General features: G+C 46.3%; 1 protein-coding gene across 1 annotated transcript in view; it reads right to left on the reverse strand.

Annotated features, from left to right (window-relative positions):
- Positions 1-14,232, reverse strand: part of MYO1D (myosin ID) — a 359,179-nt gene extending 344,947 nt beyond the window's left edge. The window contains exon 1 of the mRNA XM_030296022.2: positions 14,113-14,232. Within this exon, the coding sequence (XP_030151882.1) occupies positions 14,113-14,207 (95 nt within the window). The 5' untranslated portion in view covers positions 14,208-14,232. The remainder of the gene's footprint in view (positions 1-14,112) is intronic.
- Positions 14,233-16,323: the final 2,091 nt, after the last annotated feature.

Below are 16,323 nucleotides of genomic sequence, written 5' to 3' on the forward strand. Positions count from 1 at the left end.
ATCAGAAAAGAAAAAAAAAGCCCCCAAAAATCAGTTGTAGCCTATTAGTTACCGTCAAGATTGACTGATTTCAGACCAACAAAAGCACTGTTCTTGGGCTGACTACTCCAAGAAATAGCTTTGTCAGACTACAGATCAAAACAGGACTGTATTTGTGTTTACTATCGCCGAAGGAAAGTATAGAAAGCCATCGCCAACTCCGCACTCTATTCCCCAACCGGACAAAAACAAACATTCAGAACAGCCATCAGACCCAGGGAATTCTGGCTACTAAACTAAGAAAGCCCAGACTTCAAAGTATGCTATCACCCTGAAGTGACTGCAAGGAGTGTAAAGCCCTACAGTCGCTTCCAGTGTACCCAAAGCTTGAATCCTTCATTTCCCAAAGGCCTTTGGCAAAGTGTGGGCCCTGACAGCGCTCCATCATGGCCTGGCCCCACTCTGCTTGGAGACTCTGGCCTCACTGGATGCCCTTCAGGTTCTGAAAACACCAAGCGTCCATCTGTCACTATCTCCCTCTCTCCCTCCCCCGTGATTCACTCTGCCTGGCCCGAACTGCCCTCCCTAGCTCATTCCCCCTCTGCACACCTGCCTCCCCCGCACAGATTCCTCAGCCTTCTGATCTCGGGGGAAGCCGGCTTCCTCGTGAAATGCTTCGTCTGTGACATGCACACCTACCGCACACACGCCACTGCCATTTTCCCATGAGGGGACCCTGTGCTTGCCCTTCACAGAGCCTGTTACTATGCATTACTATTATTCTTTTGTTTGCCAATTCTGTGTGTCTCCCCTGCTGGTGTGTCAGCTCCATGGGACAAGAAACTGCGTCTGCCTGGTTCCCCTGCATCCCCAGGCAAGACAAAGCAGCCATGGTTGCTATTGTACTTTCAAAGACAACTTAGTAACATGGAAAAATGCTGACGATACTTTATCATATGAGAAAACTATTTACAAAATTATATCTGGTATAAGCATGAAGATTCCAAATTTTAAAATCTATAAATTTACATATGTTCAAAATATCATAAGGAAATATATCAAGGAATTAACCAGGATGGTATGATTACACTTTTTTTGTACGGACAATCTAGTGACAGAAAGAAAAATATAGTATGATAACAGTGGGCAACCAAAACCACTGGATAAAAGAACAGAAAGCATGTCGTCAGGATGAAGAATAAAGTATGACTATCAAATAATTAATTGATTTAATAATCACAACAGAACTAAGAACGCTGATTGTTTGGATACATTTGTTAATATACCAGTCGGCTCACATTACAGTCACGGCCCATTTAGCTGCAATAGAACACAACTGTGCAGTGAAAAACCGGCAGCTCAGGATGGTGGCGGTTGCTAAGCTGGCTGGGCATTAGAATCATCTGAGCATTAATGAGGCTGAATACACCTGCAGCTCCAGGATGGAGAGTCCAGGGCATCTACATATTCTAAAAGCTGAGTAATTCTCATACAAGCCAAACTTGGGAACCACCATCCCAGAATAAATCAGGAAGTTCAAGAAAGAGTCTCTTTTTCAGTAAAGCTTCCAGATGAAACAGGAAACTAAGAAGCAGGGATGCAAACGGTGACAAAGTCTGCCTTCAACTGCTGCCTGTCACAAATCAACAAGCAGTCACGAAGTTCACACTGAAGTTCACATGGTGTGGAGAAGTCCACTCATCATACTTTGGTTTGTTCAACCACACAAATAATTCAAATACCAACAGCAGCAATACGTTTTAGAGTAGCACCTTATCTACTCAGAACTCAGCCTTGGCCTACCTGCCTTTCCAGCCAAATGCATCAAAGCCATGGGAAAAAACAAAAACAAAAACAAAACCAAAAAAACTCTGAGCAGAGAAGATAGAAAACAAAGGTCTCCAAACTCATGCCCTATGATTGATGTACCCAGTTCAGTTCCTCAGTCCTCATGAGAACACATTAACTCCTTTTTTATATACCTTCCTATAAGCACAGATTAAACAAACAAATTAAGAGGGAAGAGAGAATTCACAGAGAAAGAATTCACTGAAAGAAACTGTAGAAACTTACCCAATATACACTAAAAAGTTAAACTGTTTAGGGGCGCCTAGGTAGCTCAGTCAGTTAAGTGTCTGACTTCTGCTCAGGCCATGATCTCACAGTTTGTGAGTTCAAGCCCCGCGTCGGGCTGTGTGCTGACAGCTCACACCAGGCTGTGTATTCTGTGTCTCCCTCTCTCTCTGCCCCTTACCCACTTGCACCGTCTCTCTGTCTCTCTCTCTCTCCCTCTCTCAAAAATAAACATTAAAAAAAAAAGTTGAACTGTTTAGATCAATTTGGTGTGGAGCAAAACATTACACGTATTTCAATAAATCCCAAGGGCATGAAAACAATTGTTCCTAACTACGATCATGATGATCTAAGTCACTGAGGAAAAAAGTTAACTTGCATTCTTCATCTTCCATATAAGGAAGCAAAAATGAGACAGCACTGACATTTGAGTAGGATGTGTTAAGAACAATAACCCACCTGTTATCTCATCTGCCAAAATGACCTTACAGTAGAGACCAGGCCCGTTTAAGACTAGAGCGGCCCAGAGAACTGAAGTAAACTGAAGGAAGTAGAAGTCGAAGAGTATAATACAGCCATGTCTAAATTTGGATAACTAAATTTATTTCCTTCGCTCATTACTTTATACTGCACTGCCACTTTTTAAATCATTTTGGTTGGACATATTTCTAACTGTGTATGTTTGTAAGGAGAAAAGCCATCTGGAAAGCGATCACCTGGAACAGTGGTTTTCAAACTGTTTTTCCAACGGGATAGCATTCCCTTCCGAACAAAAGTGTCTGGGAACCCCGGTATGTAAGAAGTAGAGCTGCTGTGCAGGAAGCAGAGAGGAGCAGGAGGCCTGCCTCTCAGGCACCTCCAGGGACACCACGGAAGGCAGACACAAGACAGCACCTACCTGCATCAGCTCAGACCCTGGATCTGCTGTATAAAAGCATGTGGCTTAGAGATATTCCACAAAGATACAAAACTATAGAAAGCTGGTAAAAAGGTAGTCAATTTGCCAAGGTAAGCAACAACATAAGACAGCTCAAGATCACAGCACCAGTGAGAACGTCTTCCTCTTATAAGATATGAGGCTTCATATGTCTGAGTTCTATTAGCCCTTTCAAAGGAAAAAACAGGTCTACCATTTCGCAAAAACTTATCTATTTGAGTGTGTTTTTTTTCAAGAGCAATGACAGTTTCATTTTCCTATCTTCCCAAAGACTGGAGTCACAACAACAGAAAAATGGGATTATATAATTATATATAAAATACAATAAATACATAGTTCAGGCAGGAATCAAAGATGCAGAAATATTATACATTCATTTCTTCATTCCTTTTTAGAGGGGAAAACATTTTGTCCTTAATGCATGGAAATGAGCCTTTGGAGACAAAGAAGACTTCATCTTCTTAAGATAAAGTTCTTGCCCTCAGGACTTGGAGACCAGAAGCAGGGCACAAGTATGAGAAATATGACAGGACAGGTTGAACGGAGCTAGAAATGCCTCAGAGTGGTACCTACTGACATTCACTCTACAGATTTGTTATTTTGCTTTTTTTGTTTTTTTTTTGGTAAGGTTGCTTAATTATAAGGAACATGGGCTAGGATGGCAGAATCAAGCTAACTCAATCTCGTATCAAGGACTATTCTTATAAAAAAAAATTTAAATGACCTAGATGTCCATAAAAGTCCAAACTAAAACATGACCAATTTTAGGGTTATTCAAAATAAATGTAAGCTTTTTTTTTTTAAAGAGTTTGACTTTTTTTTTAATTGACTATAAAATTTTTCTTGACTTTATATTGAACACAAAGCAGTGGTTTGAGATAGAGTCATTCGCCATCACCCTGACCCCGCTACGGACGATCTTCTATTGTACAAGTTACTCAAAGCAGACTTTGTGGTCAGAGGGGAAAAAAATTGTTTGAGTTTCTCTTGGTGTTTGCTTCATTGTTTTAGATGAAGCCATTTTTTCACTAACTCATTTGCTTCTAGCGCTTATGTGACCCTTGTGTATATAAGTGGCATGGTGCCCTCCCCGACCAGGTCTTCGTAATACGGCCGTGGGAGACACAGGGAGGAGAGGAATGAAAGCAAAGTTGTGTTCGCTCCGTGATAGGTTTTTCCATCTATTCCAGAAGTTGTTGTTTTTGTTTTTTTACCACTATGAATTGGCCTGTGTCTTTTTTGGAAAAAGCTATGTTCAGCAAGCAGTAAACAATCTTTTTAGTAAAGCAAAATAGCTTTACTAGAGTTAATGCTTTCATCTTCTTTAAGTGAAATACACTTCTGTACGGAGCACTGAGGAGCAGAAACATAAGGGAAATGAAGGAGGTCCTGTTCAGATGTAACAGTAACCAGTTCCACATGAGCAGCTGTGCCTGGGATATAAACTGGGATATTTTCAGGGGTGAGGTTAGATAATAAGGAGACTGGAAGGTGGGCAAAGCACCAAGGAGGAATCAGATGATGCTCTCGAATCATGTCTCCATCAACTGAAGTCACTTATCAGAGCCCTTCACTTTAACATGGTCCACTTTCCACAAAAGTAGACCATTCTATTTCACCAAGAAATATTGAAAGCCATGATTAGGTTCACAGGCTGACTCACAAATGTCTCTTTAACCCACAATGGAATGATCATAGTATTCACCACGCAGTCTGGGTGCTGAATCTTGGAAGTTTTGTAATTAGACACAAAATAAATTAAAAAAATTCCATTTCCCTCTTCTAGGCCCAAAGATGAGTCACAGATAAAATTTTTTAATTGAGCAAAGTTTTTCTCTCTGGCACCCTCCCTGTCATCAGAGTGCCTCCCAAGAATGAACTGAGCTCCCACTATATCCTGCCCATCCCACCCCCACAACCCACCAGAGTTCAGTTCTCCACCCCAGGTCTGTCTGGTCCCTGAACAGTTACCTGCTGCAAAACTTTCTCAGAAGTTAGATGCTCACTCCCTCCTTCTAACTGATCCTGACCAGGCGTCTGAAAAAAGGACAGAGCAAACTGACGCCAATGTAAGAGAATTCTTATCAACCTAACTCTGTCTCCAGTTGGGAGAGTTTGGGAGCAGTAGAAGACAGGAATGAAAAAAGTGCAGACGATGTAGGGGAAAATATCCTGAGCAGTGGAAGCTGGCTAGCAGCAGGGCCAGCCCACTCGTGCTGAGAGTGGGTGGCAAGAGAGAAGGAAAGAAGACTAGTGTGTTGTGAGCCATCAGGCAGCAGGACCGGGTTGTTTCCAAGTAAGATGCCATCCTTCTACTTCCAAGGGTCTGCTTGTGTTCTACCCCTGCCACAGAGCACGTCCTCCCCACTCCCAACCCCATTTTCTCGCTGTCTGAATTCCCTCAGAATATTACTGTATAACACATGAACCCTTCACACACTATCACCAGCACTGTTTTAAAAATATGCTATGTTGATATTAAGTTACCTTTTACTCCCAATTCAGCTATCCCCCAAAGAATGACCTTTTAAAAAGTAACCCTCACCAAAGTACCCACTAGAGTGATAAGCACACAGCAAGAGTTTAAGTAGTGCTAGCTTTTTGCATAAGTGTTTATTTATTAGAGAGAGAGAGACAGCTTGTGTGAGCAGGGGAGGAGCAGAGAGAGAGAGGGAGAGAGAATCCCAAGCAGGCTCCACGCTGTCAGTGCACAGCCCGACGTGGGGCTCCATTTCATGAACCATGAGATCATGACCTGAGCCGAAATCAAGAGTTGGACACTTAACCAACTGAACCAACCACCCAGGTGCCTCCCAAAGTAGTTGCTAGTTTTAAAGCGAGGAGATTATACTAAAAATACGTAAGGTCTATAATGCTAAGCAAAATAAGTCAGAGAAAGACAACCTATGATTTCACTCATATGTGGCATTTAAGAAAGATAGCAAGCAAAGGGAAAAAAAAATAAGAGAGAGAGGGACAAATCAAGAAACAGACTCTTGGGGTGCCTAGGTTGGTAAAGCGTCTGAATCTTGATTTTGGCTCAGGTCATGATCTCACAGTTTATGAGTTTGAGCCCTGTGGAGGGCTCTGCACTGACAGTGCAGAGCCTGTTTGGGATTCTCTCTGCCCCTCCCCTGCTCTTGCTCACTTGCTCTCGCTCTCTCTCTCTCTCAAAATAAATAAACTTAAAAGAGAGAGAGAGAGAGGGAAAGAAAGAAGAAGGAAGGAAGGAAGGAAGGAAGGAAGGAAGGAAGGAAGGAAGGAAGGAAGGAAGGAAGAAAGAAAGAAAGAAAGAAAAGAAAGAAAGAAAGAAAGAAAGAAAGAAGAAAGAAAGAAAGAAAGAAAGAAAGAAGAAAAGGAAAGAAACAGACTCTTAACTATAGAGAACCGATGGTTACCAGAAGGGAGATGTGGGAGGGGATGGGTGAAACAGGTGATGGGGATTAAGGAGTGCACCTGCTGTGATGAGCATTGGGTGTTGTACGTAAATGTTCAATTACCTTATCGTATACCTGAAAATAACATAGCACTGTATGTTAACTGGAATTAAAAGCTTAAATTATAGACATATGTGTGTATCTGCATATATATACACATACATGTGTACACACACATATATATGCATATATATTATAATCATATAAGGAAACAAACTACGGATTTTTAAAAAGTTTTTAAATGTGTATTATTTATTTTTGAGAGAGAGACAGAGCGCGATCAGTGGAAGGGCAGACAGAAGGAAACACACGATCTGAAGCAGGCTCTAGGTTCTGAGCTGTCAGCACAGAGCCCAATGCAGGGCTCATGAACCATGAGATCACCACCTGAGCCAAAGTCAGACCCTTAACCACCACCCAGGTGCCCAGCAGACTTTTTTTTTAAAGACTATCCTTGAAGTTCACCACCCAGCTATAGCACCTGGGATTTCAGGCACCAAAGTCACCAACCTTTGTAAAAACAGAGAACAGTAGACACAAAGAATAAAATAGTTTGGAATATTTATGAGTAATATGAAGAACTGATTTCCTTTTCCAAAGAGTTTACAACTTCTGGAGACTAAATGGTGGCACACCTGGAGGAGCAGGATTAGGAATGAGTACGTTCAGGGTGACAGTTATGGAGGAGACTGGGAATAGCAACAGTGCTTGGTCCACAGGGCAGACTGAGAAGACAGAGCTGGGGACCACCCGCTGAGGATCCACTCTGCTTCGTCTTCCCAAAGACTAGAGTCACAGCACATTAGGCATGATGTTGGGTGCTTTACAGGTGCTATAATACAATCTTCACAATAACATCATCTTTACAGATGAAAAAACTGAGGCTCAGGGAGGCTAAGTAACATGTCCAAGGCCACATGGGTGGTAGTAAGTGGACAGAGACGTAAGGTGCAGATGTGTTTATCTCCAATGCTGTTGCCCTCTCCACTAGATAACCCCAACTTCATCTAGAATATTTTTCATCTTTGCCCCTCCCAAATAAAACCAAATGAATTTGTCTTAGTGAGAAAGGAAGAGGTGAAAACAGCTAGCTTTTGGATCAGTTATGAGGTCAGGGCAGGGAGGCAAGGCCATATGGGAAGGATTCAGGAAGACAGTTAACATTAGTTGAGAGGGAACTGTGTACCAAGCACTAACCATGCACTTTTTACACATCATGTGATTTCATCCCAATAACCCTAAAAAGCAATCATTTTATACATAAAGAAACTGAAACTTAGGGACATTAACTTACCCTAAGTCATAATGCTAAAAAGAGCAGAAGTGAGGCCGGGATTTGAACTCGGTCAGTCGGGTCTCAAATCCTGTGCTCTTTCCCTTGAGCCCCATGCCCTGAACAAGCACGCTCCACCTTTTCTTCTTCCCATAAGTGCCCCAAACTAAAGTTTGGGTAATGCTATTCTATTAAGAGATCTAACCAGTAATTATATATAGCAGTTGAACAAACAGGAGTCTGCTTCCCAGAGGAAATAAGACTATCATCTTGACCAAAGAATTTAATAGACAAAAAGACAGAGGCTTAGAATGTATATTTTTAAATGCTGTGACCCTCTGAACCTCTGTATGAGAGTACAGCTGCCATTTTCATAAGCTATGTCAGTGAGGCTCGCCACCAATGGGGCTAGAGCCACTGTTGACAGAAGAGTCCCCCACGAGATGGACTTAGCAGTGGCTGGGCAATGACGCAAAAACCCAATCCAGTCCCCAAAGCAACACGGCAACGAATGACAGGATCATCATACAATGGGGCCAGTCCTTGAGACAGGGTCCTTTTTGCTGAGTTGGCTCAGACTTCGGTGAGAATGGCAACCATCAGCTGTCCACACTGGGATAACTCATAGTGCATACCACTTGCATGTGGAACATTAAGTAAACACACTCCTGTCTATACCAGACTCTCCATCTTTTGTCTGCAAGTCAAGAACAAGGCCAAAGCCCACCTCTCTCGTGTGGAAGCGGAGCCCTTCAGAAACCGTGCTGCAACGCCCCAGTAGCTGCTTCTGAGTGCTCAATTCCACCCACATCTGGCTCTACTTGGGAGCTAAATTCAGCAGAAGTCTCCAGGGTCAACAAATGACCCTGAATAAAAATAGTCTTGGAAGTCTGTCACAGAGTAGGAAAGGAAACAAGACGGCAGGGTGATTCACTCCAAATGGAAGCTCCAAAACCCAAATGCTCATTTTTGTCCCAATATGAGGCCAACGTGCAAAACAGGCACAGAGCAAACTGTCCTCTTCTGAAGGCCTCTGAAAGTGGTTGCCAAAGAATTTCACGGGGAAGCCAAAAAGATTTAGTGTGCCATTCACCTCTCCTGTAAATCCAACTATGGTTACTTCTAACTAGAACTCTGCACCAACTGCAGACTTACACATGCTTTAAGACCACCCAGAGTACCTCAGGTTTTGCCCCGGGCAAGAAAGAGGTACCCTTTGTCCCACCAAATTTTCCAAATGACCAAGCAGCCACAGAGAAAGAGTACAGAGGTTGTGTGTGTGTGTGTGTGTGTGTGTGTGTGTACGTGCATGTGTGTAATTCTACAACTCATTCGTCCTGCCCTCACACGGTTAAACTATATTAGATAAGAACAATATTTTGAGAAGATTGTGTGCATTTTTTAAGTTAAGAATTCCACTGGTTGAAGAATAATCAACCAACATTTGATGGCGTAGTTAACTCATGTAAAAATGTATGGAACACAGGTGCCCAGCACGACAGGAAACACAAAAGGATCAGAGATGGGTTTGTTTCACAGCCACTCACTGGCACTGTCCTCTTCCAAAATCCTATATCTAATTTGGCATTCACAATTAATACTCTTTTCTTAAAGATGGTCCCCCCTCCCAATTGCAATGAGTCTTAAGGACCACAAAACCTGGATCCACATCTGGATAGGCTCTCTGTCTCTGAGGACCTCATTATTTGGTGGGAAGGCTGGTATGCAGATAACAACAATATAACCTGACCGGTTCTCTTAACAGTTAGGACCAAGCGTCCATGTATCCTGGGGACACAGGTAAGAGTATAATTAATCCAGACTTGGAAGACTGGGAAAGACTTCTCAGAACTGGTCTCAAAGGACGAGTAAGAGTGACAGGCAGAGTATGTGAGCAGGGGTGAGGAAAGAAGGAGGACATTCCAGGCAGTGAGAACAACCTAGGCCAGGGGTTCTCAACTGGGGATATAATTTGACCCCTCCCCCAGGGGACACTTGGCAGTATCTGGAAACATTTTCAGTTGTCATAAATGGGAAGGAAGTGGTCCTACTTGGCATCTGGCAGGTAGAGTCCAGGGGTGCTGCTAAACATCCTGTAATGCACAGGACGGCCCCCCAAAACAAAGAATTACCCAAGCCCCAAAGTCAATGGTGCTGGAGTTGAGAAGCCCAGGTCTAAGCAAGGGTCTGATAACAGGTTGTGTTAGGTTAAAAGACGTTGCCTGCAGCTTTGGCAGTCACGATTTCAAATGACCGCTTACATGGAAGAGAAAAACCGGTAAGAAAAGAGGGGAGGAAAAATTAAATTTCCAAGGAGCCAAGATACGAGGCTGAGCAGATGCCTGATGCTCAAAACAGCTACCATCACCAACAAAGTTAGGACACCTGGAAGCCTACGGTGTATTTCGCTGCCCTGTGAAGAGCACATCTCCCTGGGATGCTGTCCTCGGCCCAAGATCAGCCCTGAGCAGCGGCTTGCATTTTCCCTTTTACACACACATATGGCTGAGTGGGGAGCAGGGGAGCACAGGAGGACCAGATGTCCCATGCAGCTGGCTCTGCCGGGATTCTAAGTTGGAGAGAGGGCGCAGGGCTGCTGTTAGTGCTGAAAGAGCTCAAGTTCAAGAACGGCCCAGCAAAGAGAAAAGGAACCAACCAAAGGGCTCCAGGTCCCGAAAGGAAGTGGCTGCAAAGAAAGCAGAATATGGTGGGAATACTGTGGCCGGCGCTGCAAGCGGGTCAGGTCATTAGGGTTGCTGACAGGAACCAGGCCTGACCACGGAGATGGGAGGTGTCTGCACAGGCATCTCCCTCCTGGGCAGAGTCCCTTGAAAATGCAGCAAGGAGCTCACCACTGCCACCAAAGCCACCAGCACCTCCACCAAAAGGGAAAAAGAAATAAATAGAACAGATCTCCTCCAGCAAGGGACTTCTAGGACAGAAAGAAAGTGACCTTCAAAATACTAGCAGTTTTTCGTACGAGAGTAAGAAATATAAATTGAAACTCCTTCACAGATAGACTAACACACATCACCCCTTGAATCTTGCCTCATCTGATTCACACACACAGACACACACTGACGTCAACTTTCGAAAATAATAACAGCATGGGGGAAAGTTACATCAATTGTGACAGCTGTCTAAAAACCAACTTTTAGCTCCAAGAGGGGAAGAAAGGTCGGCAGAGTAGCAAAATGAAAAGATAATTCCAAATGAACAATGTCAAAAAACCTTTAACGAACTAACCTTTTCTCTCTCTTTTCTCTCTCTGTGCAAGAAAAATGCTGTCACCAGGAAATGTGTTATGTACCCAGCATCATGCTGGGTGCTGCTATCAGGAAAACTACTATCGAGTTTGGGTGCTACAGACCCCTGAAACAGCTACAGTGTTCAGTGCCTAACTATGTTACAAACCACAAATGAAGAGGGCCTTGCAGAAGAGCCAGGTGCAGAGCGGAGGACAGGACCCCACTGACAGGAGAAAGAGAAGGAGCCAGAGCTTGGGAAAGGCAAGGATGACTGGGCTCATGCACCCACATCCACTTAAAGACGAAATACTCAAATTTTGCCTATCTACGACCATAAACTACACGGGGTATGGCCCAACCACCCGTGTCGCGAGAGATGAAAACACTTCTATGTCACATAAGTGCATCTGGATCTGCAGTGTTTCCAGTCACCTTTTGCAAAGTGAAACAAATGTCCAAGGGCCACAACAGCATAAGCCCAGTAGCTGACACAACTAAACACTAAAACTGCCTGGAGGGATATCAGGGTGATAGGAAATCCTGACTATCAGAGAGAGAGAGGACTGCTTTCCACCTGGGTAAAAGAGGAGGGCAAGGGTACTGCTAGTAGTACCCTTTGCTGAGACTGTGTTTATCGCTACCGAGAACCAACTACTCCCGAGTTAGAAGTAAACCATGAACAATCACTGAACCTGCACATTGAAAATTGCACCCAATTCTCAGAGTTGTCAGCTATACACACAGACGAGACACGTACAGATGCATGCACATGTCTGAACAGCTAGGACCTTGACTGACTTGGCGACTGAGTGTGAAGGCAGCCCTACTCTAGCTCTAATGAGCTTGGTGATTCCTCCCACAGTTCCCCAACACCAACTCCTTCTCCTTCAGACAACTTAGTGTATTCACTACCACCAAACAGAACCACCTTTCTCGCCTCCACTCCTCTGCTCACACCACTGTATCCACCTGGAATGTTCTCCACCTAGACCAATCTTACCCATCCTTTGCAACTCACCTGAACTTCTCTATGTTGTGTTTCCCAGCCAACCTAGAGCACCTCTCCCTCTTCTGAACTCCAGAACAATTCATTTGTACAATTTCTTGGCCGAGAATCACCTTACCTCTATAAAGCTTAACTCTTCTATTGTTTTCTTAACTTTTTATTTTAATCAACAGAAAAATTTCCACTTTTCTCCCTGTCTTCATTGACATGCCACCTCTTTGAGGGGTAAGGATACATCTTACAGTTTTGGGGAACCTCCCACCTTACCTCCTAAAGTACTTTGCACAATGTGGAACCAAACTGCAAAGTTAAGTTAGGCTCACTTAAAATTTTTTTTCATGCTTATTTATTTTTGAGAGAGAAAGAAAGACAAGGCATGAGTGGGGGAGGGGCTGAGAGAGTGGGAGACAGAGGATCTGAAGCAGGCTCCAGGCTCTGAGCTGGTCAGCACAGAGCCCGATGCCAGGCTTGAACCCACTGACTGGGAGATCATGACCTGAGCCCAAGTCCTACGATTAACCGACTGAACCATCCAGGCACCCCAAGTTAGGCTCACTTTCATAATGTTCCTTAAGATTCCAGCCCCATGCTTACTTTGCAACCAATGATATGTAAAAGCAGAAAAGAATGTAAGCACTGAAAAATTGTGAACATCCTCATTGTTTTACAAATTAGGAAACTCAGACACACAGACTGGCTCAAGGTCAGTTTGTAGTTGGCAGGTATAGAACTCAGATCTGTGCCCCTGTTCCATACTCTGGGAAGCCTGGCCAAGAGCAGAGGAAAACCCTATGGGGTCTGCAATTCCAAAGATCAAAAAACATTTTTTAAATTCTTAAATTAAAGTTAACAAGGGGCAATTAATACTAAGAAGCAGGGTTAGTTAAGCACTCAAACCTAGATCATGACTTTTACCTTATAAGCTTTTGGAGTGATATTTAGCTATAAACCTTACAAGAAATGAGGCTAGAACTTCCAGGAAACACCTCCTCCTTCCCCCCCAAAAAAGACTCAGTTATTTTCAAAACTCCATTTATTGTAATGTCTAACAAAATAAAATCAAAACTACTTAAAAAAAATTTTTTTAATGTTTATCTTTTTGAGAGAAAGCTGGGGAGGGGCAGAGAGACGGGGAGAGAGAGAATCCCAAGCAGGCTCAGTGCTGTCGGCGGCCACAGCCCCACCCGGGGCTCCCGCGCTAGAAACCACGAGATCATGACCTGAGCCGAAACGAAGAGTCCGAAGCTTAACTGACTTAGCCACCCAGGCGCCCTTCAAAACTACTTTAAAGTTCTGTTTACATTTTACTGCATCAAGAGTGAAATAATCACACGTCGAAGGGTTTTTAAAATAAATTAGTCTTGGAAGCCCATTTTGGGCGTTGAGTCGTGACTACATTCTCAAGGATGTCGGTAACACAAGGGCTCCATCCATAACTGCTTGAAAAAAACTGAAACCATGAATGCCTTGTCAAATTCAGACAGTTTATCTTGGCACTGGCCAGCAGAGCAGTCTCTTCGATGTCTGGAAACGTGTCTAATTACGTTTAGGAGAGTAACTAAAAAATAGCCAGTGTCCCGGGACAGCTCAGGGACCGCTCCACAGCATCCTGAATGACAGGATGGAACCGCGCCAGAAAAAAAGGAAAAAGGGAAAAAACAAGAAAAAGAAACGAACCAAGTGTAAAACCAGGATGAGACCCGAGTCTCTCTCCACAACAACCCTCCAGTCTCCCCAGGGCCTTCGTGGCCGCCACAACTCTCCCTGAAGTTCCTATTTTCCTTTACCTTTGTTTCCATTAGGTCACCCGGCCCGCCCACACCACTCACCTGGGGCCGCGCGCTGGCCGCCCGCACACCACTCGCACCCCTCCCCCCACCCCCCGCGAACGGACAGAGCCCCGGACACCCGTCTCCCGAGGGCGCAGCCCCGGGGCTCGACACGCCCCTTACACTCCGAGGCGGCCACACCCCGGGGCGTCCTCTCTCGGGAACGCGCGACCACCGAGCTCCGCGGGCCCCCAGACACCCCCATCCGGCCGCACTCCATCCCTCGAGCTCGGCGCGCCCCTGACACCCCCAGTCCCGCCGCACCGCAAGGGCGCCCCCTCTCGGGAGAGCGCAGGCTCGCGCCCGGGCGCACGGCCGCTCCGCCCTCACCTGAGCCGGAGGTTGGCCATGAACTCGGGCATGGAGACGGTGTCCATCAGCACGAAGTCCGCCTTGCCGAACTCCAGGCTCTCCTGCTCCGCCATGGCGCCGGCGCACGGGCTCAGGTGGGCGCGGACGGGCTCAGGTGGGCGCGCTCGGGTCGCGGGGGGCCGGCGGGGGGGCGCGCGGCGAGCTCGGGCGGGGTCGGGGCGGGGCCGCGGCGCCGGGCGCGGGGCTGCGGGGGAGGGGGCGCCGCGCGCCGCTCGGCGGGTCCGGGCCGGACGGAGGCCGCCCCGCTGCTCCTCGGCGCGCTCTCGACCGGCACGGCGCACCCGGCAGTTTCCGCTTCTCCCGCGGCGGCTGCCCGGAGCTGTGGGGGACGGGACACCGAAACGGAGACGGCGGCGGCTGGTCCGCCTCTGGCCTTGGTCTAGCCCCGGCCCGCCCCGCACCGGCCAGGCCTCTCCAGCTCCGCCCCGCCCCGCCCCGCCGGCCGAGCAGCCCCGCCCCCGCCGCGGCGCAGGCCGCCGCCTCCTCACCTGGGCGGCGCGCACGCGCGCGGCGGGCGGCGCGGGCGCGCGCCGGGCCCGGCCTGGGCGGCGGGGCGGCAGCGCCCCCTGGGGACGGGCGCTGGAATCTCGCGGGGCGGGGGGAGGGTGGGCGGTGCCGAGGAGGACCGACGTAGGAAAGTGGGTGGAATCAGGTTTCCAGAATTGCCTGCTCCGCGGTACTTGATGGCTGCCCACTGAGTTCCAGAAGCAGCTCATGGAGATATTGCGAAGATAATTCTTTATGATTGGTTCTATCACCTTGCCGCGAAGCCCCCCTCCTCCTCCTGTGCTCGCGTCCTCTCCATCCCCGAAATGATGGTTCGCCCACGGACTGAGAGAGAGTAATAATAGCTAACATCTGGAGGACACTTAAAATGCCCAGAGCTTTTCTAAGCGCCTTGGAGAATTCACGTAACTTGCCACATCGCTAGGAAGTGAGGAAGCCACAGTTACATCCAGGTTGCTCGAGTTACGAGCCACATGGCAGAATGCTTCCCTTCTTCAGTGTTCCGTGATCCATCTTTCTGTTCACTGACCTGAGCATGCCATCCAACATTACCTTATATTATTAATAAGTCTTTAATATATGAATGCATCATCTCCCTAGGATTATTGCAGGCCTCTTGAGCACGGGGCCATGCCCTAAATTTCTTCATATCCCCATTGGCAACCAGCAAGTAGCTATTGTGCTGCCTTGCTTATGTCGATATGAAATCCGCACTGGTTCAATAGAGTGGAATGAGTTGTAAGTGGTCTACAATTTATAGATACATTGGTTGAGCTTGGAAAATTCTTTTGGAACTTAGACTACATTTTCCCGATGAAGATATATTATACATGACTTTCTAAGGCAGCTGCACCTCTTCAGCCTTGTGTTTCCCTTAAGACCATCTTCTAGGAAATCTGCTAGGAAATCTAGAGGCTCCCAAGGACCTGGCTGGGCTCCAACTCCATGGCTGAATTTGAGATGAGTAAACCAGACGGAAGGACCCTGCTCAGGGCTTGCTTCTGCTGCCAACAACCGACTCTAGCCAAGAGAGAGGGGAAGGCAGCTTGATCACCTCAGGAGGGAGCCACCTCTGCCATCAGGAAGCCATCCCAGGGGCACCTGGGTGGGTCAGTTGGTTGAGTGTGGGACTCTTGATTTGGGCTCAGGTCATGATCTCATAGTTCGTGAGATGGAGCCCTAGTCCAGCTCCAAGCTGACATCGAGGAGTCTGCTTGGGATTCTCTCCCTCTCCCTCTCCATCTGCCCCTCCCCATGTGCTCTCTCTCTCTCTCTCCCCCCCAAAATAAATAAACTTAAAAAAGAAAGAAAGAAAGACACCCCAACCCCTGGCTCAGGCAGAGCTCAATTGCAGCCTACCATTAGCAGCTCTCCCTCTTCAGAAGGTACCTCTCTGGCTCTCAGTGTCCTCATTTGGGGAATAAGGCCTCTGGGCTAGACACTTTCCAAGGTAGGGCTGTCCTTTGCTTGGATCATTATGTGGGTCAGTCAGTGGCTAAGCAGGTAACTGCATAATATGGTACATTCCTAAAATGTTTGTATTGGTGAGGCCATAGGAGTGAGGGATGGGACAAAATTTAAGATTTAAAAATTTTTAAATTTAGTAACTTAAATTTTGTGAAATTTCAAGCAACCAAGGGAGCATACTCAGTGACCCATTGG

This window comes from Lynx canadensis, chromosome E1, assembly GCF_007474595.2.
Source record: "Lynx canadensis isolate LIC74 chromosome E1, mLynCan4.pri.v2, whole genome shotgun sequence".
Classification (NCBI taxonomy): domain Eukaryota; kingdom Metazoa; phylum Chordata; class Mammalia; order Carnivora; family Felidae; genus Lynx; species Lynx canadensis.